Raw genomic sequence first — 21,243 nt, 5'->3', positions numbered from 1 at the left:
TCCTGACTCTACAGTGGTTTTTTTCACTTTATTCCACATGCACTCTCACTCGTTACAGTGGGACAAAACCCCTGCATTTAATGTCTGCTTCTCCTGGGTCTGCACATTTTGTTGCTCTGTCATTCCCATTTGTGAAATGAGAAGTAATTATCACATTAAATTCATCTGAGTGACTGGGAAAGATCCATTAACTTTTTTCATAAAAAAGACACTTCTTGTGAGACTCATTTTCCTGGTAGGAAATATGTTGGAAAGGGCTGGGAGAGATGAGCTGCTGTCTGTAACGTGGCCTGATGCTTTTGTGCACTCCCTTAAAAGTTCCAAGTTTTATCCCCTTTCTTATGCTCTTAGAATTTCTTTCTTCTCCTAGTCTTTATTTTAAAGTTAAAACATTTATACTTTCTGTCTACATGTACATTTCTTTTGCTCAAATGACATTGGGAAACAAGAAAGATGTTTCATGTTATCTGCACACAGTTTCATTCCTAGGAAGCACATGTTTCCACTGGAATATGGACATGGAATCCTCTCTTGCTCATTAGCAACATCAGGACTGACATTTTTATGGTGAGAAAGCTGTGCTGAGTTCTGAGATCTTAATTACAGAGATAGCTTCATTTCCATTCCATGTCATGTTTAGGGAACTGTTGGCATGTTACAGAGAAAATGTAGACTAAAGGTGTTGGAAAAAGTCTGAATTTGTTTTATGTTGTTTTCCCTCTTGCATTATTATAAATATATTTTTATCAGCAGGTCTGCTTTCATTTTTATTGAATAACAGGCAAGAGCTGATGATGCTGTTGCATCAAAAGCCTCTGCAGCATTTTGGATGCTGCTGATGAGCTGCCTATTGGTAATCTATATTTATGCATTAATAAAGAGCCTTGTTACTCTGAGTACCACAGATCTAAGGAGTATAATTAGTTTGCTATTAAATAGGTAAATACATAATTCTTTTATATATTCATGGATAGATGGCAAGACTAGAGAGACAGCTACTTTTTACAAAACAAAAGACTGATAATTTCATTGAATAGTTTCATATTCTACTCAAAATCTCAGGAAGCTGGGGGATTGCTCCCAGCCTAATGGCCTATGGAAAAGCTGTTTCTGTAGACTAGTTTCTGTCAAAAAGATCTTATGTAAATGATATATTTAGCAATATATGACACAGCTCTGAATTTTTGAGGGTGTTAGATCTATCCAGGATTAAATAAGTTGGGGATTTTTTTCCTCATAACATTAATATTTAGAGGCTGACTGTTATATATATATAATTTAAATAAAACACAGGAGAAACATGAAACAATAAAAAGGCTTTAGGACTTACTGGTTCTTCCTCAACTTTGTTCTGAATCAGCTTATTGTTAAAATATTAATCTTTAAATCAGCCACCCAAGAAAGGTGTCCAGAAAGGTGATTGTGGCATATTTTACCAAGTTTTGTAAATTGAATTGAAATTCAAGAATTGTAACAGTGACCCCCAGAAACAATTGCTGTCTGTTGGTTTGGGTGCTGGATTTTTTTCTGAGTGTATTTATGAAGAGGAAATCTGGAGAAGAATATCCATTACGAAATGCAATTAAAGGGGAGGGACAAACAACAGCAACTTACTGCAATTCTTGTAAAGAGCTTTGCTGAACCTCTGGGAATAGAAGCCACTGATGCTTCTGGTTCCAGAATTGTTCTTAATTATCCTATTGCTCTATTCTCTGTTTTTCCAGTGAACTTCCCTTGGTTCTAAAAATCATCACATTTTGCAGACAAATGAAGTGGAGAAGCAAACTCTCAGAGCTTTGCAGTCCAGGCACCTTGGAGGAGGAATATCTGGCACCAAACTCCTGTAGATCAGTGGGTGTTTGCTGAGACTGGATTATTTTTCAGAAGACAGGATTTTTGCCAGTATTTGTAAGTTCTGCATGTGTGTTTGGACAGCATGGTTGGTTATTTTTAAATTCTATTATTTGTGATGTGGCAAGGCATTCTAGCCAAAATATTTCCCTGTTCATTGTATCAAACTTCTGTGTGCATGGGTTTCAAAGAGGTCAAGTATGATGTGTATTTTTTAAACTAGATAATGCTTATTGGGTTTTTTTTATAATCCTTCCACAGATTCTGAAGGTCATTTCCCTTGCAAATTCATACTCATGAGGAAATGCAGCTTTGTCTTCATTATCAAATATATTACCAGGGTTTAGAAAGGAAAGCATGTGTAATGTAGGTTTGAGCAATTGCCAAGGAGACAGGATTGAGCCTGTTCTGCACATTTATATTTATTTTGTGGAAAATAATTGATTGTGTGTTCTGTAGCCACTCACTAATGTTTTTTGCTCAATCCACATGAGTTTAAATAGACAAAAATTTAAAATTATATGTGACTATATTCCTTCTGTATTTTTTCTATACTTTATAGAACTGGTTTTATTCCTTTTCCACTGTAGTAATAGTTCTTCTGTAATTTTAGTATTTTGTTCCAAATATAAATATTTTTATTTCTTATTTATAGGACAATTCAGTTAATAAAATATTATGGTTTTTTTTCAGAGTGATTCTAAGGAGACAAAGGATTTGAAAGGTGAGCAAGTTAAATTGCAGTCATTAGTATTTTATCTGTGCTAAGCTAGATTGTTTCCAGTAACCCTAAAGGTGCAAGTTTGCAAATTGATGTTTTATTTATGTGTATATTGTACAAAATTATAGAAAATGCAAATGACAAAATTTTCTTCCCTGTCCTGCTTTCACAGAAAAATGTAAGTGACCCTTGATGTAAATATGAATTATTCCCACAGAACTGAAAATCCAGCTTTAATGCATGTTTGCACAAAACCCTCAGAATGTTTCTCTTGTGAATGAAACAACCTTGAAGTGTGGTCATGTTGTTTCCACCCTGACTGTACAAAGAAAATTACTGACCACTCCAATGTGGTTTATAATTTGAGGCTTTTTAAAGATTTAGTGACATTCCTGCGCTCAAAGCTGCAGGATTCCCAAGCCATGTGGGGTTTCAGAGCATGTCTCTAAGGCAGCTGTGCAGCAGTTCAGATATGATGTGTTCCTGTCTCCACTGCTGGAATTCCAGGGTATTTTCCATTCAGTGGCACGAGGACAATATTTGTTTGATTAAAATGGGTTGATAAGAAACCAAACCAAAAAAAAGCAACCTGTTCCAGCTTCAGCAGAGTGGGTTATCCGTGAGGGTGGGGAGGCCCTGGCACAGGCTGCCCCATCCCTGGGAGTGTCCAAGGCCAGGTTGGACAGGAGCAACCTTGGATAGCGGAAGGTGTCCCTGCCTGTGGCAGAGGGGTGGAATGAGATGAGCTTGAAGGTCTCTTCCCAGCCAAAGCATTCTCTGGTTGTGTATTTGTTGCTTGTGTCAGCTGCTGTGTGGTTGTGAATCAGACAAGATCAGCTGTGTGGTTGTTCTTATCTGTGGTAACCTCTCCTCTGTGTTTCCGTGCCTCATGGCTGAGGTGACACTCACCTCTCAAGGGTCACACGCTCCAGTTTCCATCAGGCACTGCCACAACTCTGGCAAAGCCCTTAAGGATCATTTTCCTGGGTGCACCCTCTGTGCTCAGCATCCCAGAGATCAGGTTATGGCACAAGCAGGGCTTTTTCACATCCCTGATAGAATCATGAGAATGGTTTGTGGCACAAACCAGTCAGAAAGTAGAGAAGAAAAGTAGATTTTTTGGGGTTTGAGGTTTTCAGGCTTTAGCAATGACTGGAGGATGAGGCAGTGGTTTTGGGCAGAGGTAGCTGAGGCTCAGCTCTGCAGTGAAATGGACAGGAAGCTCTGGGATGCTCTGGTTTGCTTTCTGCATTCTGGAATGGGTAAGGGCAGTGGGAACAGGAGCAAATGGAGTAGAGGTAAAGACCTTACTAAACTGTTCTGGCTGTGGGCACAGCGAGAATGTGTCCATCTGCCTCACTTCTGGGATGAGAGCAACCAATCCACTCCCTGCTGTTTGTGGAAAACATTCCTGGGCAAAAGGGACTCATGGCCCTGTAAGTGCTGACTTGAGGTGTTTGTGTCCTTCCTCACAGGCTGCTGGCCCATCATGTCCTCCATTCTTGGGAAGATGAAGAAGTTTGGCAGTTTTGACATGGAGGAATCTGAAGTGACAGATGAACACACAGATGGGGAGGACTCTGTCCAGGAAGCCCCTGACAACCCCCAGGGCCCGCTCAGCTCCAGGGTGCAGCCACCCAAAAGCAACATTTTTGCAAGACGGGGCCGCTTTGTGATGGGGGACAGCGACAAGGACATGGCTCCCATGGACTCCTTCTGCCAGATGGATCACCTGACAGCACCTTCTGTCATCAAATTCCACGTGAATTCAGAGAGGGGCAAACTTCACAAGTAAGTTTGCCTGATGAGATTTGGTTGTAATGAGTAGTTTGATGGCTGCAGGCCGTGGTTCTTGGAGCAGCATTTCTTCTCTCCACTTGAGCATGACCATTTTTTAAGTTTCACTATTTTCGGTGCCAAATTAAGGAGTGTTGCAACCGAAAGTGACAATAACTGTTGTCTCTTGGCATCTCTAAAAATCTCTATCTCCATGGATATTATGCCCAAAATAGGCCTCAGTTCATTTGCTTGAGGCTGCTCAGTGAATGGACATGGTTCAGAGTGAGAACAAGGGATTGCCTGGCTCCAGGCTTGCAGTTACACTGCCAAGCTTCAATGCCTCTTTGATCACTTGTTCTCAGCTTTTCAGAAACAGAATTGTAATTTTATCAGGAGAGTTGCTTGCAGACTTTGTTCTTTTAGTCTTTGCAGAGGTAGCTATTCTGATCTGCAGTGTTTACTACTTCACCTGAGCAAATGAAGAACAGTGTTCTGGTAGTTGATAAAAAGCCTGCTAAATATCTGACTTTAGGTAACTGACATTTCCCCTTGTTAGGCTCCTATCTACAGATTCCATCACAGGCTGCTCAGAAAAAGCTTTCAGGTTTTATGACCGCAGGAGGATCTTTGATGCTGTAGCCCAAGGCAACACAAAGGACCTCAGTGACCTGCTACTCTACCTTAACAGAACCTTCAAGCATCTCACAGATGAGGAGTTCAAAGGTACCCTTTAGTGTCACATACCTTGAGTTGCCTTCTTCTTCTTCCAGTAGTGCTCCTGAGATGAAAATAAAAAAGATAATTATGTTACATGTCTGCAGGAGGTCCTTTAATAGCCCTATTGATTGGGCAACCCATTGATCAGAAGGTTACAGGAGCTGAATTTTTCTGTGAAACACTAAATGAGGTTTCTTGTCTTTTGAAAAGAACCTAATTAATTCCTGCTTGCCTGGGTATAGATGGTGGGTTTGTAAACACTTCTATATACCTGCAATGTTTTGTTTTACAGAGCCTGAAACTGGCAAAACCTGTTTACTGAAAGCCATGCTGAATCTACATGATGGGAAAAATGATACCATTCCCTTGCTGCTGGATATTGCAAGGAAAACTGGAACTCTGAAAGAGTTTGTTAATGCAGAATATACTGACAACTACTACAAGGGTAAGAGAAACAGCTGCTGCAGTGAATGCTTAGGGTGCTCAGACTGAAATGGGGTCAGGCAGGGCTCTCAAAGTCTTGTGCACGAGGCCTTATGCACCCTGAAATTCTGGTGTGTGACTGACAATCTGTGCATTTGTGCTGGGGCTGTGCCCTGTTAAGTGCAATATTCTGCCATTTGTGATATACAATGATTTAATGACTTGCATTTGCTGTTTGTGTGGTTTTTTTCCTGTTCAGTTGTAGAGGTTTTTAGCCTGCAGAGCTCTCAGTTCCAGCATCTTACACGGAGCTGAGGGAATTGCAGTGCTGAAAGCTCTCAGTCTGTACTAAATGCTGAGGATTTCTGTCTGATGGGTGTCTCTGCAGGCCAGACTGCTCTTCACATTGCCATCGAGAGGAGGAACATGTACCTGGTGAAGCTCCTGGTCCAGAATGGAGCAGATGTTCATGCCAGAGCCTGTGGGGAATTCTTCAGGAAAATCAAAGGGAAATCTGGCTTTTATTTTGGTAGGAATGAGCACAGTAGGGCCTTTATTGATGGAGTTGTCCCAGCAGTATCCCAAGTGCAAGCTGTTAAATAATCCTGTTTATGTGGGACTGGAGGCTCAGAAGTACCAGATGGGCTGTTCCACCTTTAGGCCCAACATTTCCTCCCAAAGACTGAGCTTATAAAGAAACACAGTTGGTAGCTGATGGTGTTCAGTGTGAGCCTGGTGTCAGCTTTCCTTTGTTCTCTGAGCACTGCATCCTTTGTAACCTGCTCCTGTCCTGGCAGGGTTTTTTTAAGCAGCTGTGTTTCTGTGATGTAGTTAAACTAAAGAAAACCTATTTTAACAGCTATCACAAGAATTGGTGCTGTTCCAGACAGAGAAATAAATCTTTTCTCATGGTGAAAGACGAAAACAATGTGATGTTTCTGTTTATGCACCTCTAGTACTCGGCTTTCTGACCTCTCCTTCCCATTGCTTGCCATAGGAGAGCTGCCTTTGTCCCTGGCTGCCTGCACCAACCAGCTCTGCATTGTGAAATTCCTCCTGGAGAATCCCTACCAGGCAGCCAACATCACTGCTGAGGACTCCATGGGCAACATGGTCCTGCACACGCTGGTGGAGATTGCAGATAACACCAAGGATAACACCAAGTTTGTGACCAAGATGTATAATAACATATTGATCCTTGGTGCCAAAATCAATCCCATCCTCAAGCTGGAAGAACTCACCAACAAGAAAGGGCTGACTCCTTTAACTCTGGCAGCCAAAACAGGGAAGATAGGGGTAGGTGAACAAAGGTGTTTGACTGTCCCATTGCTGGATCACATTATAGAGAGAACATGTAAAACATTTATGCAGAATGGATTTTAGAACTTCATTCTTGAGGCCTTTTAGTTAAGAGGAACTGATGCTGCAGTTAAACTGCACAGCCCTTAAAGGCTACAAAGTGTGAGTGTGTCTGTGCCCAGCTGGTTTATTCACACACCACTGGTATGCAAGGCAGCCCCAGAGGAAACAAAGTGGGTCTCTGATATCATCTGACCACTGGAGCTCTTTTGTATCACACTGGCTGATGTAACTCATCTTCTGGCAGTTCCCATTCAAAGTGACTGCTCAGAGATGTGTAACATCTTGCAGTTTTGAAACAGATAATGCCAGGTTGTAAGAGGGGTTTGTATTTCCCATCTCCCATCACACAGTGAAAAAATGAACTGTGTTTATTTCAGACTGTGATCTCTGCAGTGCTCCAGTGGTTTGGTTTCAGCTCAGTTGAACTAGGGAGAAATGACCCTTCCTGTGCTGTGGAGAGGCTGAGGAATGACAAGTCCATTAGCACTGAAACGTTGGTTGTATTGTTCTTTTGCAATTAGATTTTCGCTTACATCCTCAGACGGGAGATCAAAGACCCCGAGTGCAGACACTTGTCCAGGAAGTTCACTGAATGGGCCTATGGACCTGTCCACTCCTCTCTTTATGACCTGTCCTGTATAGACACCTGTGAGAAAAATTCAGTGCTTGAGATCCTTGCCTACAGCAGTGAGACACCAGTGAGTACTGCACCTCCTTGCCTGGGGAGAGCTTCATGTTCCACACAGAGCATCTTTTCCCTCATTTCCATGAAACAGCAACCTCCCACCCTGAGCTTAAAGGAACTAGAGGGATCATTTGCTAAAGATTTATAGAATATGGGTTTTTTTCAAAGTCCAGTATATTCTGGTCCTAGCAAAATTCTCCTTTTGCTGCTTCACAGAACCGTCACGAGATGCTGCTGGTGGAGCCCCTTAACAGGCTGCTGCAAGACAAGTGGGACCGCTTTGTCAAGCACTTGTTTTACTTCAACTTCTTTGTCTACACCATGCACATCACCATCCTCACTGCAGCTGCTTACTACAGACCTGTACAGAAGAATGAAAAGGTACATCACTCCTGTCATGTGTCAGGGGAACCACCCACTGCCGGATATCCCAATTTGAATGCGAGCCCTTAGCATCCAAATTTTCCCCTTTCCTAAAGGCAGGAGAGAGATTTGACCCTGCTTGCTTCCCAGTCTTGCCCCCCTGCTGCAGCACATTGAGAAACTTAACCACTCCCTGTTCCCCCAGAAAGGGAGTTGCTTCCAGCAACTGCAAGGCCAGCAGTTCTGCTGAACTTATCTGTTTTCCTGTCTTCTACAGCCTCCCTTCACCTTTGGTTACAGCACTGGGGAATATTTTCGAGTAACTGGAGAGATCCTGAGTGTACTGGGAGGCCTCTATTTTTTTTTCAGAGGGGTAAGATATTTGAAAATTTTCCTTTTGCTGTTTGGGTAGGTGTAGGAGAGAATCAAACAAGCTTTTCCTATTCATGAGCATTGGCTGCTTAAATAATCCATAGTCAAAGGTACAAATCATTTTCCTTGAGCTGATGTTACTGGAAGGGTCCTCCCTAGCTCTTGCACCAGTCTTGGTTTTGAGCTGTTCTTGTGAGGTGTTTTATGCTCCCTGATACAGGGGTCAATGCTTAGTTAATTAATTCACAGAGGATATTCATATTTCCTTGATGCAAACCTGGTCTTTGTTCCCTTTTCAGATCCAGTATTTCGTGCAGAGGCGCCCATCACTCAGGACACTGATAGTTGATGGCTACAGTGAGGTTCTTTTGTAAGCTCCAATATCTTTGATTGCATCTCAGTGGGTGGGATCTGTAGTTGAGGCTGAAGCCCCCTGTGATAGGAGTTTGCTATAATTCCCTGGGTCTTTACTACACAGTTGCCAGTGGATATCCTTGAACAGATGGGTCTGGGTCAGTGACCTGCTCTGGAGGTCAAGCAAATTAAGTGTCTGAATGTTCAGTTGTCATGCAGGAGTTAGGAATGGATCTCCAAGTGGAATTTTCACATTGTTTATGCAGAAATCCTCCCATTGCTTAGGGAGCTTTGCCTCTCCAAGGCTCTTTCTCTTCCCAACTGGACAATCCCTTGCTCTGCTCTCTCCCCCTCAGGGCTGCTCTGTTCCCAGCACCTGTGGCCAGCTCAGCCCTCTGCATTCACACCACTCTTGTCTTCCAGCTTCGTCCACTCCCTGCTCCTGCTGAGCTCTGTGGTGCTGTACTTCTGTGGCCAGGAGCTCTACGTGGCTTCCATGGTGTTCTCCTTGGCCCTGGGCTGGGCCAACATGCTCTACTACACCCGTGGCTTCCAGCAGATGGGGATTTACTCGGTCATGATCGCCAAGGTCAGTGCAGGGAGCGCCTGAGGGGGCAGCAGAGCCTCACAGCAGGAACTTCTGCCACCAGCCCCATTTCCAGGGCACACCTGGCCGTGCCGGCCTCTCATATGACTCTGCTAGCCTTTATTATTATTTTCTGAGTGAAGTGATAAAATATAAGTGATGTTAAAAAACCCCCTGCTCTTCACCCATATGTTTTATAGCAGTCTTGATAGGATGATGATGATTATTATTTTTTTTATTACCTGCCATGCTTCAAAATAACTGTAATTGGATAAGCATGGATGCAAGGAGACTGAGAACAGTGCAGGCTGTTCTGGTGTGAGATGGCCCAGCCCTCTACCAGCTGGAAATTTCTCCAGGTATAGATAAAATGTTGCCAAACAGAGCAATTAGCCAAGAGGCAGTAGCTGGCTAATAAACCTCTCTGTGATGTAGACAGCCAGCCCAAGAGGGGAAGAAAGATGGAATTGCCTTTATGTGGTTTGTGCTCACAAAGAGGAAACTGTTCCCATGTGTATGGTTGCATTTGTGTGTAAATTGTTGCATGGATAAGAGAAAAATGTTTTCTGTTTTAAAGTTTCTTATCTCAGCTGGATAATAATGCTTAATGCATGAACAGCCAGTTCAGAGCAAAAGCATTCTTGAGCCAAATCAGTATTTTCTACCAGTTTTTTTTGCAGTTTACATTCAAGTTTTAAAGTCTTTTCCTCTGTTTCCATGCTACAGATGATCCTTAGAGATTTATGTCGCTTCATGTTTGTCTATCTCGTATTCCTCTTGGGATTTTCTACAGGTAATATTCTACTTGGAGTTACTTTTTTTTACCTTAAAGAATCTCAGAGAAGTTAGTTTCTCAAGTCGCTTAGGCATTTTGATCCCAACAAAAAAACGAACAAATTAACCTACTTTAAAAAAAAAAAAATCTCTTCAGAATAATGATTATTTGTAGTAATTTCATACAGCTTTTCAAAGTTGTAAAGCTGAATAGAAAACCAGCCATCCTTTTTCTATGTGGAGAAAACTGAGCCAGCACCTGCTAAGAGGGTGTCAGTTCTGGGGAATATTTTATAGGGCAATTTCCCTGGGGTCAGTGTGCCACGGAGGGAACGTGCGTTACCTCTGTGCTCGTTTTCACTGCTTGCAATGAAGTTATGATCTCAAACTGTGTTTCCATCATGTGAATGTAATTCTCTTTTTGCCACAGCTGTGGTGACTTTGATTGAAGATGACAACGAGGGGCAGGAAACAAATATCTCTGACTATGCCAGGTGCTGCCACGTGAGACGGGGCCGCACCTCCTACAACAGCCTCTACTACACCTGCCTGGAGCTCTTCAAGTTCACCATTGGCATGGGGGACCTGGAGTTCACAGAGAACTACAGGTTCAAGTCTGTGTTTGTCATCCTGCTGGTGCTCTATGTCATCCTCACCTACATCCTCCTGCTCAACATGCTCATTGCACTGATGGGGGAGACCGTCAACAAAATTGCACAGGAGAGCAAGAGCATCTGGAAACTCCAGGTGGGTTGGTTCTGTGAGGCTGCTGTCCAAAAAAAAGGTGTGGGGAATCATAAGAGAAATCAGAAAGAATCCTTAGGAGCTGACATGTGTCTAAATAGCAGGTCATTACTTCTTTCTGATTTACCTGAACAGCTCCTAAAAAAAAAAAGTGTATTAGCTTCTTCTCCATGTATATTTGATGTTTTGACTAAGCAGATGTTGCCAGTGTTCCACAGATTTTCAGAATGTAAGAAAAGGAGTATTTTTGTAATTGGACAAAATGATTGGGCTCTGTATGATGGAAAATCCTGATCAGACTATGAAGAAAGAGATTATGCAAGGGGAAAACCAGTCTTTACCAGAATCAGTTTTTGTTGGAGGTAAGAAAGGAACTTCACAGTTTTATTCACTGGCAGTAACTCAGCATTTTCAGTGACATATTAACAAAGGGTGATGCTGCAGAGTTACAGTGTCTGCTCTAAGATGTTGACAATGATAAAAACTCAGGGTTTTTAAAACAAAGACAGAATTCAGGATTTGTTTGACTTTGACCAGCAGTCCCTCAGTGCTCTGCTTTCTTTTACCTGGCAGAGAGCCATCACAATCCTGGACATTGAGAACAGCTACTTGAACTGTCTGAGGCACTCGTTCCGCTCTGGGAAGCAAGTCCTGGTGGGGATCACCCCTGATGGCCAAGATGATTACAGATGGTGCTTCAGGTAACCTGTTTGTTTGTGTATCAAGCCAACAAGCTTTTATAGACAAACAACTTCAAGTATCTGGTGGTGGGAAGCAGAACTTTCCCCCTGGAGCGCTCTGAAGAATAGAGCACTAATAGTGTCTGCAATGGTCAGTTTAATCTGGGCTTTGGGTCAGATCTGAGGCTTGAGAGGTGACATTTTGTGGTATAAACTGATCCTGGAGCTGTCTGGTGATCCTTAGACTAGATCTTGGGTTTGTTGTTGTCTCCCCAGGGTTGATGAAGTGAACTGGTCCACGTGGAACACTAATCTGGGCATCATCAACGAAGACCCTGGGTACTCTGGGGACCTCAGACGAAATCTCAGTTTCTCCATTAAGCCTGGCAGAGGTGAGGCTTTCAGGGACCCAAATCCTGCTCTCTGATGAAAGCAGCAGCATGGATTAGCTGATGGAGGGCAGTCAGTGCTTTGCACTTACTGCTAATGCAGTGACTGAGCTGATGGCATTTTCAGCCAGCACAAAATGCAAAGGATGAAATGGGCTCTTTGCTCACAGTTTGACTCTCTGGAGTGAAAACCAAGGAGCTGCCCTGGAGACCCCAAGCCCCAGAGTTTGGGAGCTCAGCATCCAGCACCAAAGCATGTCATTGTGCAGTTAGCACTTACCACCTGAAATATGGAAAACTTGTGGAACAGGATGGGGAAGAAAACCACAAAGTCCTTTCTTCCTGCTTCTTTCTTCTTCTTTCAACAGCTTCTTGTTCAAACCACTTGTATATTTTCTTCTGTTTCTGTGGTGGGAAAAAAAAAATTAACCATCCCTTTCCTTTTTAGTTTCAGGGAAGCACTGGAAAACATTGGTTCCACTTCTAAAAGACGGAGAGAAGAGGAGAGAAGAGCCTCACAAGCCACCAGAAGAAGTCAAATTAAAACCTGTTTTGGAGCCTTATTTTGAGCCAGAAGATTCTGAGGAGTTGAAAGAGTCAATTCCAAAGTCAGCCTAATTCTGATTGCCTGTGCTGGTCCTCACGAGCAGGACAATAGAGCACTTCATTTACAGAAACAGGGACTTCTGGAAAAAGGTCAGAGCACTTAGGGAATTACCATGAGCAAGGATTTATTTATTACACTAAATGTGCTAAATAAACTATTTGTTGTTTAAGCTCATGTCTTCATGGTTATTTTTAAATACAACCTTCTGTCTGTTTTCAGAGTCTCTTGTATTAAAAAATCATTTTTGTGAGCATGCACAGGCCCTGATTTTATGGCTTTGCTGCCTCAAAACCCAACCAACCAAATTATTATGGCACTGGAAAAGCTCTCATAAAAGAGCAGTAAAAGTCACCAAGATGTTCCTGTGGGAAAGTTTCCCTAGAAAGCAGATAAATAAATGGGGACATGGAAAGAATACAAAATCATTTTCTCATAACACAAGAACAAATACACTCTGAAATCTTAAAGGTTGAATAGTTAAAATCAATGAAATAAATGTTTCTTTTACACTGTCTGAGTAAACTCCAGAAATTCACAGTTATTTTACTGAACCTAAAAGCCTAACAAGATCCCCAATTTGACATTTATTTAGATAACAGATGAACTTTGCACAAAGTAAGAGATAGTGGTTGTAGAGAATATATGTTTCAAAGGTCAGATGTATAACAATGTACAACAAAAATAATCTTGAAATCAGAAACTTTTTGTTCTTGATTTTGACAGCAACAGGGAAAAAATCTGGTGCTGAAAATCCATCTGGCTGGATCTGTAAGGAGAATAAGGAAAAATATCAGAGGGAAAATAGGCAGATGTTCTGAAAATACAGATGGGAGCCTTGGAAAGAGAGGAAAGAATAAGAGGAACTTTGGCATCTTCTTGAAAAGTGAGTGGGCATAGAGGAGCTAAGGACAAGAAAATCTGTTTTATTGACAGCTGGCCCCATATTTCAGTGCTGGGCCACCGTGCAGCTGTGCTGGGCAAGAGAAGATAAAGATAAATGGTTTTACCTTCTTTTCTTCTATCCCTAAAGCACTTGGAGTAAACAGCCTTTAACAGAGTGCACATACAACTCCCTGAGTCAGCCAGGTGTTTCACCAGGGCCTTCAGCTGTTCCTGGGGTTGCACTGACGTGCAGATCATTTTCATCAGTAAATCTTGTAATTTTGCTGCATTTACTAAAATACTTGGACATCCCCTGCTTTTAAAGAGAAGCAGTCGATGTGAGTCAACGCCCTGTGAGATGAAATTTTGGGTTGTGTGACATCACTTCTTTTATTGGAGTCAGGATTTCTCACCATGGTCCTTTCTTATGGGGCAGAATGTATTTCAAGGAAATCTCTAAACATCCAGCTGCTTTATTTGAAATAGTAGCACCATCTAGAGGACTAATAATTCTTGTTTCTTCAGTTAACATCACTCAGGACAAATGTAATTTTATTTTCACAGAGTTTGTAGGGTGTAACCAGAAAAAAACTGACAAAGGATTTGAAAGAATTACTTGAAGAAAGTCAGAATTTGAACTGGAAATAATCAGAATTCAGTGTCTCTGGTGGACAAGGAAGCCACAGAAGATGTTTAAAGCAGGTGTGTTCAGTTTCACATCTCTAAACCCTTGGTAGCAGTCTCTAGATGCCACTCAAGGCTTCATTATGCTCCACTCTGAGCATGGCAGGAGACAATCCACATGTAAAACAAGCACAACTGAGTAGGCCAGACAAGCTGAGACAGTGAAATAATTTATTATTTAAACTACTGAGAATAAACATAGAAAGGAGCTGACCAGAAAAACACGGTTGGTTGTCTCCATGCTTTGTATGCCACAGCAGATTTATGCTTGGAGGGACACCAGGATTATGATACAGCTGGAAAGCATTCATGAAACTTCTGTTTTCCCTGGGAGGAATCCATTTTCCATAATTATCAGCCTGGTTAGAGACCTACTTCATTGCTCAGAATCCACCCTGATTTCCATCAGGAGCCTGTCCAGAAGGGTTGGTCACTGCCCTGGGTAAGCTGAACACATCCTACACCTCTGCCTTCCTGTCCCTTCCTGCTCCAAAAGATCACAAAGGCTGCAAAGGACTTCTTAAAACCAGAAATGCTGAAATTCAGCATTTAAACATACATCAGAATGATGCTGTGGTTAAGAATGTAAATGCCCTGTATTTGTGGGATAGGGTGGTGCTGGTGGAGTTTTTGGTTGCATTTCTAAAATCCCTTAATCTTCTCTGGGAAGCAAACAAAGTTATCCCACTTTTCTAGAGGGAGTTATTACCAAGCTCTCAGAATTTCCAGCTAAATCATCACTTCGGTTCCTGCAATGGGCACAGATTTATATTTATTTCCCACAATGGGGAGGTTCAGCTTGGCAGTGTCTTCAATTCAGGAAGTGTTTGTCCTTTAGGAATAGCACCTAGGACCTTTCTGTTCCTACTGCTGACACCTCCACTGAGGAGCAGCATGGCCCTGCAAGAAATGATCTTTATTTGGGCTGTTTTGTGGAGGTTCTCCTCTCCTTGACATATTTTGCAGGTCTTGAAAAAGCCTTTTAGTTTGAAGTTTGTGTAATTGTTTCATACTGAACAGGGTTAGAGGCTGCACATGGTTCCTGTGCTGTTTTTGAGGCTTGCAGGGGGTAAAAATCTGTCTTCTCACAGTTATTAATTACATTAATTTGTGTCTACATTTAATGGGAGATGATCAGGTTAGACAACTGTATATAAATATATATATATATAACCCCCAGCTCCCAATAACCACAGTGGAAGTGGAGCAAAAGAAACAGAGGCTGTTGATGTGTCCACCTCCCATTAGAGGGTGGCAGCTGTAATTAACAATGACTGTGAATGTGTGTGGATGGAGATAGCAGGAAGGGGTGAGCTGGGCTCAGCTTCACTGGGAGGTGAGAAGGGATCCGTGAACACGTGGAAAAACAAAACACAATCTCAGTATTGTCAGCATTTCCACACCTGAGATGCAAATGGTCGAGTCAGCCATGGAAACTGAGCTGCTTTTCAAACTCCAGTAATTCCTGAATTGCTGAAAAAACCACACACCCTGCCTGAAAACCTTGGAGCCACACATCCTGTTGTTCATGTGCCCTCTGCCACAGCTGCACTGCAGTGTGAATATCCCCTGTCCTAATTAAACACCAGTGTTAATCCCTTCTGAGGCAGCTTTTATGGGGTCTGTGGCAGGGCAGGGCCCACAAGAGGGGTCCCACACCATGGGTGGGGCTGCTGCTGTTCCCCTGGCCCCAGGACAGCCCCTCTCCCTCTGATGCCACTGTCCTGATTTGCTGCATCTGCTCAAATTCATGGCACACAATCAGATTTATTTGTCACATGCCACCTCATTCTGTCACTCCTCTGTGGCCTGGATATCAGACTCACCCAAGGATCTTTGCTGGAGCCCTCAACACTCAAATACTCAACACTCAAAACCCCACAAGGTGTGTGCTCAGCAGGTGCTGCTGTGCTGCAAAACAGTGGATCCTGCCAAGCCCAGCTTTAAGGGGTAAAGCCAGTGCTCTCAGCTTCTGAGGCTTCAAGTTTCCAGAATCACACCAATAGGAATTTTATTCCTATTGTTTTGTTGGGTTTTTTTTTCAAAATGTTGTGATAAATCTTCCAAATTCAAAAAAATTCCATTAAAAATCCCAGGCAAGCTGAGGATCAGGCTTTTGATTTTGATCAGGCTGATTTGAGACCAGCTTGCAGGCTCAGAGAGAACCCTCTTGCAGTGAAAGATGCTTCTCACAAGTCTCCCTGTCTGCTCCATTGGGCACAGGCATGGATTTACCAAGCCTGGGGAGGAAGAGGATTCCATTGATGCTGCCAGAGTCAGCACAGACACCCTGGGTCTCCTTGATGTGGTTCTAGGGCTCTGAATGCTTCCCATCAGCCACACCATGCAGGCTGGGGCTCCTTCTCACTCTGGAATAGCTTCCACAGAGGAAATATGGATCCAGTTTCTCCTACAGCAGATCTTAATCTTCAAAACACCTGGTGGGGAGTACTTACTTCTCTGGGAAGGAGGAGAAATCAACCAGCTGAGCTCACTGGACTGCTCTCCTCCTGCTGTGCTGATGATGCCTCCATCTCCATTTGAAACATTCCCTGTTCCTGTGGGCAGGGCAGGAGTGGGCATGAGGAGACGCCAACACTCACAGGATCATTGAGGTTTTTCAGGCTCCATCATCACCCAGAACTGTGTTCCTCATTCATTGCTGTAATCAGCCTCTAAAATCAACATTTTAGTCACCGGGATGTTGGGATGAAAGGTGGAATTGCCGTGGCAGGCAGCAGGAGCAGCTCCCAGTTCCAGGAACTGGAGGAAGTGTCTGACTCAGTGGGCCAGAAAGAGCAGTTTCCAGCCATGTCACCAAGTCCAAGTCACTTCTCTCCGAGCTGACAGGGGAGGTTTAAGCCAGGCAGTTCCTCTTTTTTCCAGAGGAGAATGACCCACCCAGATAATGACCCACCCAGGGAAAGGGAGCCTCGGCTCCTGTCAGGGGGGAAAGCCTGGAGGGCTTTAGGGGCAAAGAGGAACACATAAGGAACACAACATCCCTCATCAGAGGAGTTTAGGGCTGGAAAATGTGAAGTTTGCTCTAGAGGATGATTTGCAAGGGCAGATAGAAACAGCTGGTTTTGAAATATGCACAGAATAACTGAAAACTGAGAGAGGAGATGATTTGCATAATGAAAGAGGTTTTAATTAAAATAGTGGGTTGAAACTGAGGCAGGGAATATATATCCTGAAAAGATGCTGGGGCACATATGATGCATGTCTACTCAAAGAATTCCCTTTGGAATCACTGGAAGTTTCAAGCACCAGATTTGTCCAGTGGCCTCCTGACTGCAGCAACGAGGGACCTGCAGGTTTTGGAGCTCTTGTTTTGGGGACCCAAAGCATCTGAGGGTTTATTTCAACTGGAAGATGTTCACCTTCAATTCTTCATTAATTTGCCAGAAAGAACTTGACAAAAAGTGGAAAGGGCCTGCAGGGACTTCCGTTTGTTATGGCTCCTGAGCATTTCACATGCTGCTGCAGCTGATACAAAGTTGAGCTCTCAGTTTAAGGCCTGATAGTGGGTGAATTTTTGTTCCCCTCCTGTGTTTTACAGGTCTAAACAGATCTTTGGACAGGGAATGGAAATGAACCATTCCCCAGGTTTAGATGGATGAGGCAGATAAAATTATCCCCCTTCTAAGAAGGGAGGTTTGATGTTTTTAAAAAATAAAATGACTGAACCATTAGCTCAACCTGAATTTCTTAGAACATGAAAGTTCCTCCCCAGTTTTGGTGCTCACCCTCCAAAAACTACTTGAGTCAAGCAGTGGCAGCACAAACCTGAGCCAAAAAAAAATGCAGCATTTAGGTGGGGCCACGCTTTCCTCACTGTGCATTCCTTGAGGCATTTTCATGTTGCCTCATTCCCCAGCACTGCTCAGCGTTACCAGAAACTCTGCACCACAACTGAGGAGTCCCAAACTCGGCCTGAAACAGCTGCAGAACAACCCTGACCTAGTTGGGAATGTGAGACTCAGCAGCTAAGAGAGGTCTGTGCCTTGGGAGACCTTTGGGAGCTGGGATGTGTCACACAGGAGGGCTGGCTCCCTCAACCAAGAGGCAATTGCAGGAAAATTGCCTCTCTCGTGCTCTTAAAACTGGTTTTATTTTTTCCTCCAAAGGTTTTGTGGCCTGGTAAGCCTCCCCCCTGTGTGCCCAGCCTGTGACCCACAGCACCAGCAGCAGAACATGCTCACAGGACAGGGACAAGAGGAGCAGCCACCACCCTGCACATCTGGACCTGCACATCTGTCCAGTGAGGGCTGGCAAAGGAATCTGTAGGTTTGGGCTGTTAGGTTTTAGCCTCAGGAGTGGCAGGGGACACTGAGAACAGCACAAATGCAGGAAAACACACTGGGGAAAAGTAACAAATCCATTCTCGCCATTGCTTATCATGATCTCACGCTTAGGTAGCTCTGACACTTTGCCAGGAGAAGGGATAACTGTGGCCTGAAGTCAAATATTGATGCCACTAACATAAAGTGGGGTTTTTACTGCACTTATTTCAACTTAATGATTCCTGAGCCCATGCCTGCATTGGGAATTGGCCACAGGGAGCTGCAGGTGGAAATGAGCACTCTGTCAGGTGGGGAGAGGGTATAATAAGGGGGAAGAGAGGCAGCTTTGGGTTTTTTGGCTGGAGGGAGTGGGTAGAAGCTCCCTGAGATATAGGATCAGGCTTTTCTTTGCTCTTCTGTTCTCTTAATGTGAGCCCTGGCTGTGATGCAGCGGGGCACTGCTCAAATGCAGAATAAAAATGTTCCTTTTCCCTGCTGTAGAAAGGAAGAAAACAGCAGGGACAGACTGAGGAGTGCCATGAGTGGAGCTCCTCCCTGTGCTGAGCAGGACTCTCAGGGCAGCAGCTGCAGTTGGGTCCAGGATGTGTAGTTTGGAAGAATAGGAAATAATTAGGATAACAATTTTTTTTTGCCCAAGCAGAAAGAATAAACTACAGAATGCCACAATTGCAGGGAATATATCTGTGATGGAGGCTCCAGCAACCTTTCTCCACCCCCTGGTGCATGGGACTGTTCTTTTCTGGCAGGGATCTTTGGGAATCAGCTCTCCAGAGCAAAAATGCATCCGAGCATTGCTAAAGAGGCTGACTTGTCCCTGCAGCCAGACTGCACCAACTGGTAAGTGATATCCCTGGAATGTATTTTCCTGGAGTGACTTCCCACAAGGCTGTCTCCTGGTAGGTGACAGTCACACATTTGCAGGCTAATTCATTTTCCTGTTGCTCAGCTGCATGAAGCAGCATCTTATCTTGCAATTTATGAGCATCATGTATAAATATTTGCAAGTGCTACTCGGTTGTCTGGAGAGGTGTGAAAAGCTCTTTGTGTAGCAGCACACAGAGGTGATCCCAGGACAAGTTTAACTCTGAGGAGAGCACAGTGAACAATCATGGGAGACTCCTGTGAATCAATTAAACACTATGCCCAGGGGAAGTGAGCTGCTGCTGGTATGCTCAGTTTTAATTCTCATATTTTGGCTTATTTTTAAGGAGCTTGGGGAATGGAATGATGACAATAAGTAATTTACAATTATTCTTGACGTTACCAAGGTCAAAAATGCATTTAGAGAGTGGCTTTTCCCCTAAGTGACTCTGTTGGGGTACTGAAAATCACAGAATTAAGTATGAAATCTGAATAACTTCTAATGTGAGTTTGCCTGGGATGGTGTCCTGTATCAGCAGAGGAGCAAGTGCTGCTCTGACTCGCTGATGTCAGATGGAAGATCTCCAAATACTCATTCCCTCCCATCTGGGCTTTCCTTCATCTTGTTCATTTTGGTTTCTACTGAGTCTAACACTTGCTAGAAAAACAAAATAATGCCACATAGGGCTTCTGCTGCTTATTTGTGCTGCACAGACTGTCCAAAGCTGGAATTTTCAAGTAATTTTTAATAGGAAATGCATGTTGTTAATGTTCTTGACTCTTATGGCATCTCTTCAGTAGCTGGAGCAGCTGGTGACTGCTGTAAAACTCTATAAAATGGTCATGACAGATCCTCTTGCAAAACCCTCCATGGCTCCTGAAAAATGCTGCCCTTGTCAGAAACATCAGGGTGGAGCAGGGAACAAAAAGGCTGAGCAGGTTAATGATTAAAACTGGAAGAAAATGTTTGCACAGATGTGACTGGCTGCAGCTCTGCCTCTCATTTCTTGCCCCTCAAGTCTGTCCTCACAAGCAGCCCAGCTCAGGCTCACAGCATCCCAAAACTCTGCTTTCAGGGAGATCAGCCAGAGCCAGGCAGGGCTCCTGCTCCCCAAATCTGAGAGGAAAGGCCACACTGGGGTTCAGGGGGTCAAGGCTGCCCTGCCAGTGCAAGAAGCAGCTCACAGAGCAGGCAGGATGGAGTGGAGCTGCTGTGAGCTGCTCACAGCTCCTGCAGTCCCTGAACCTTCCCTGGGCAGCTTGGGAGCAGGGCTCTGCCTCTCTTGCTGCTGCTTGTCCCAGTTTTTCCCCTCTGGGTAACTGCCACATTATAAATAGACCTTGCTGCTAGGTGCTGTGTTCTGCTAAACCCCACAGATCTGGGGGCTTTCAGATATAGCTCCTTTCCGAATTCAAAGTCCTGCTTGCTACCAAACTCATTTCCCCTCCTTAGCAAAAGGATTTCTGTCACTGTGGTTGATCAGAGGCAAAGCAAGAGTCCTCAAATGCACCTTCACCCAGATTTCATGGCTTTGCCTATTTCCACCCTCAGAGTGACTTCAATTAAACAGTTCCTTGCAGTTTGTGTTGAGAACCAAGTTGGTGCTGTCCCAGGCAGGAGGGAATGGCAGGATCCAGTCCTTACTCCAGGTTCTTCCACTAAAAGGCCATCAGAGCAGCTGCCTCTGGGTTGTCACAGGCATTTGGCAAGATGTGAGCAACATCTCCTGGCACAGGGTTTGGAGCAGAGCAGGAATTTGTCAGGCAGAGCTGGATGTGTGCTCAGCCCCTCCAAGCAAAGGGATCCCTGGTGCCAAACCCAACCAGCCCAGGCACAGCCCCTTTCCCCACGCAGCTCCTGGGAGCTGATTCACGAGCAGGAGCTGTGCAGTGCTCCTGGCATTTCACACAAGGTCTGAGGCAAATGTAACACCCAGCAGACCTGTTTTTAAGATAATTTATGAACGGGAGGAGCTTACCTGCAGTTTGTAGATGTATTTTAACGCCGTAATCTTTGGATTAAAATGTCTGTGTTATAGTATCCAAAGGTATTTTGGTTTTACTTCCAAAGTTTGGCCTACCTCCCACCAAAAAACACCACC

General features: G+C 43.8%; 1 protein-coding gene and 1 long non-coding RNA gene across 5 annotated transcripts; one reads left to right on the top strand and one right to left on the bottom strand.

Annotated features, from left to right (window-relative positions):
* Window positions 1–35: 35 nt before the first annotated feature.
* TRPV1 (transient receptor potential cation channel subfamily V member 1) lies at window positions 36–12,661 on the top strand. 4 transcript variants are annotated; one of them, XM_038157897.1, is made up of 18 exons: window positions 44–567; window positions 1,725–1,908; window positions 2,545–2,575; window positions 4,048–4,363; window positions 4,908–5,074; window positions 5,361–5,513; window positions 5,880–6,020; window positions 6,489–6,787; window positions 7,375–7,551; window positions 7,755–7,919; window positions 8,179–8,274; window positions 8,573–8,643; window positions 9,051–9,216; window positions 9,940–10,006; window positions 10,418–10,734; window positions 11,305–11,432; window positions 11,688–11,803; window positions 12,249–12,661. In XM_038157897.1, exons 4-18 carry the CDS (start codon window positions 4,062–4,064, stop codon window positions 12,416–12,418), a joined length of 2,535 nt encoding a protein of 844 aa, XP_038013825.1. In that variant the 5' UTR covers window positions 44–567; window positions 1,725–1,908; window positions 2,545–2,575; window positions 4,048–4,061; the 3' UTR covers window positions 12,419–12,661. The 4 variants fall into 4 exon arrangements, 2 of the variants coding, with proteins under 2 accessions (XP_038013825.1, XP_038013824.1); XM_038157896.1 differs by having other exon boundaries at window positions 105–1,908; XR_005259418.1 differs by lacking the exon at window positions 12,249–12,661 and having other exon boundaries at window positions 36–1,908; window positions 10,940–11,432; window positions 11,688–11,708.
* Window positions 11,887–21,204, bottom strand: LOC119709756. Its single transcript, XR_005259421.1, has 3 exons — window positions 21,121–21,204; window positions 16,430–16,531; window positions 11,887–12,205 (listed from the first exon to the last, which is right to left on the bottom strand). It is a non-coding gene; the product is annotated as an uncharacterized LOC119709756 (long non-coding RNA).
* Window positions 21,205–21,243: the final 39 nt, after the last annotated feature.

This window comes from Motacilla alba, chromosome 19 (assembly GCF_015832195.1).
Source record: "Motacilla alba alba isolate MOTALB_02 chromosome 19, Motacilla_alba_V1.0_pri, whole genome shotgun sequence".
Taxonomy (NCBI): Eukaryota; Metazoa; Chordata; class Aves; order Passeriformes; family Motacillidae; genus Motacilla; species Motacilla alba.
This window is presented reverse-complemented; position numbering and strand designations above follow the sequence as displayed.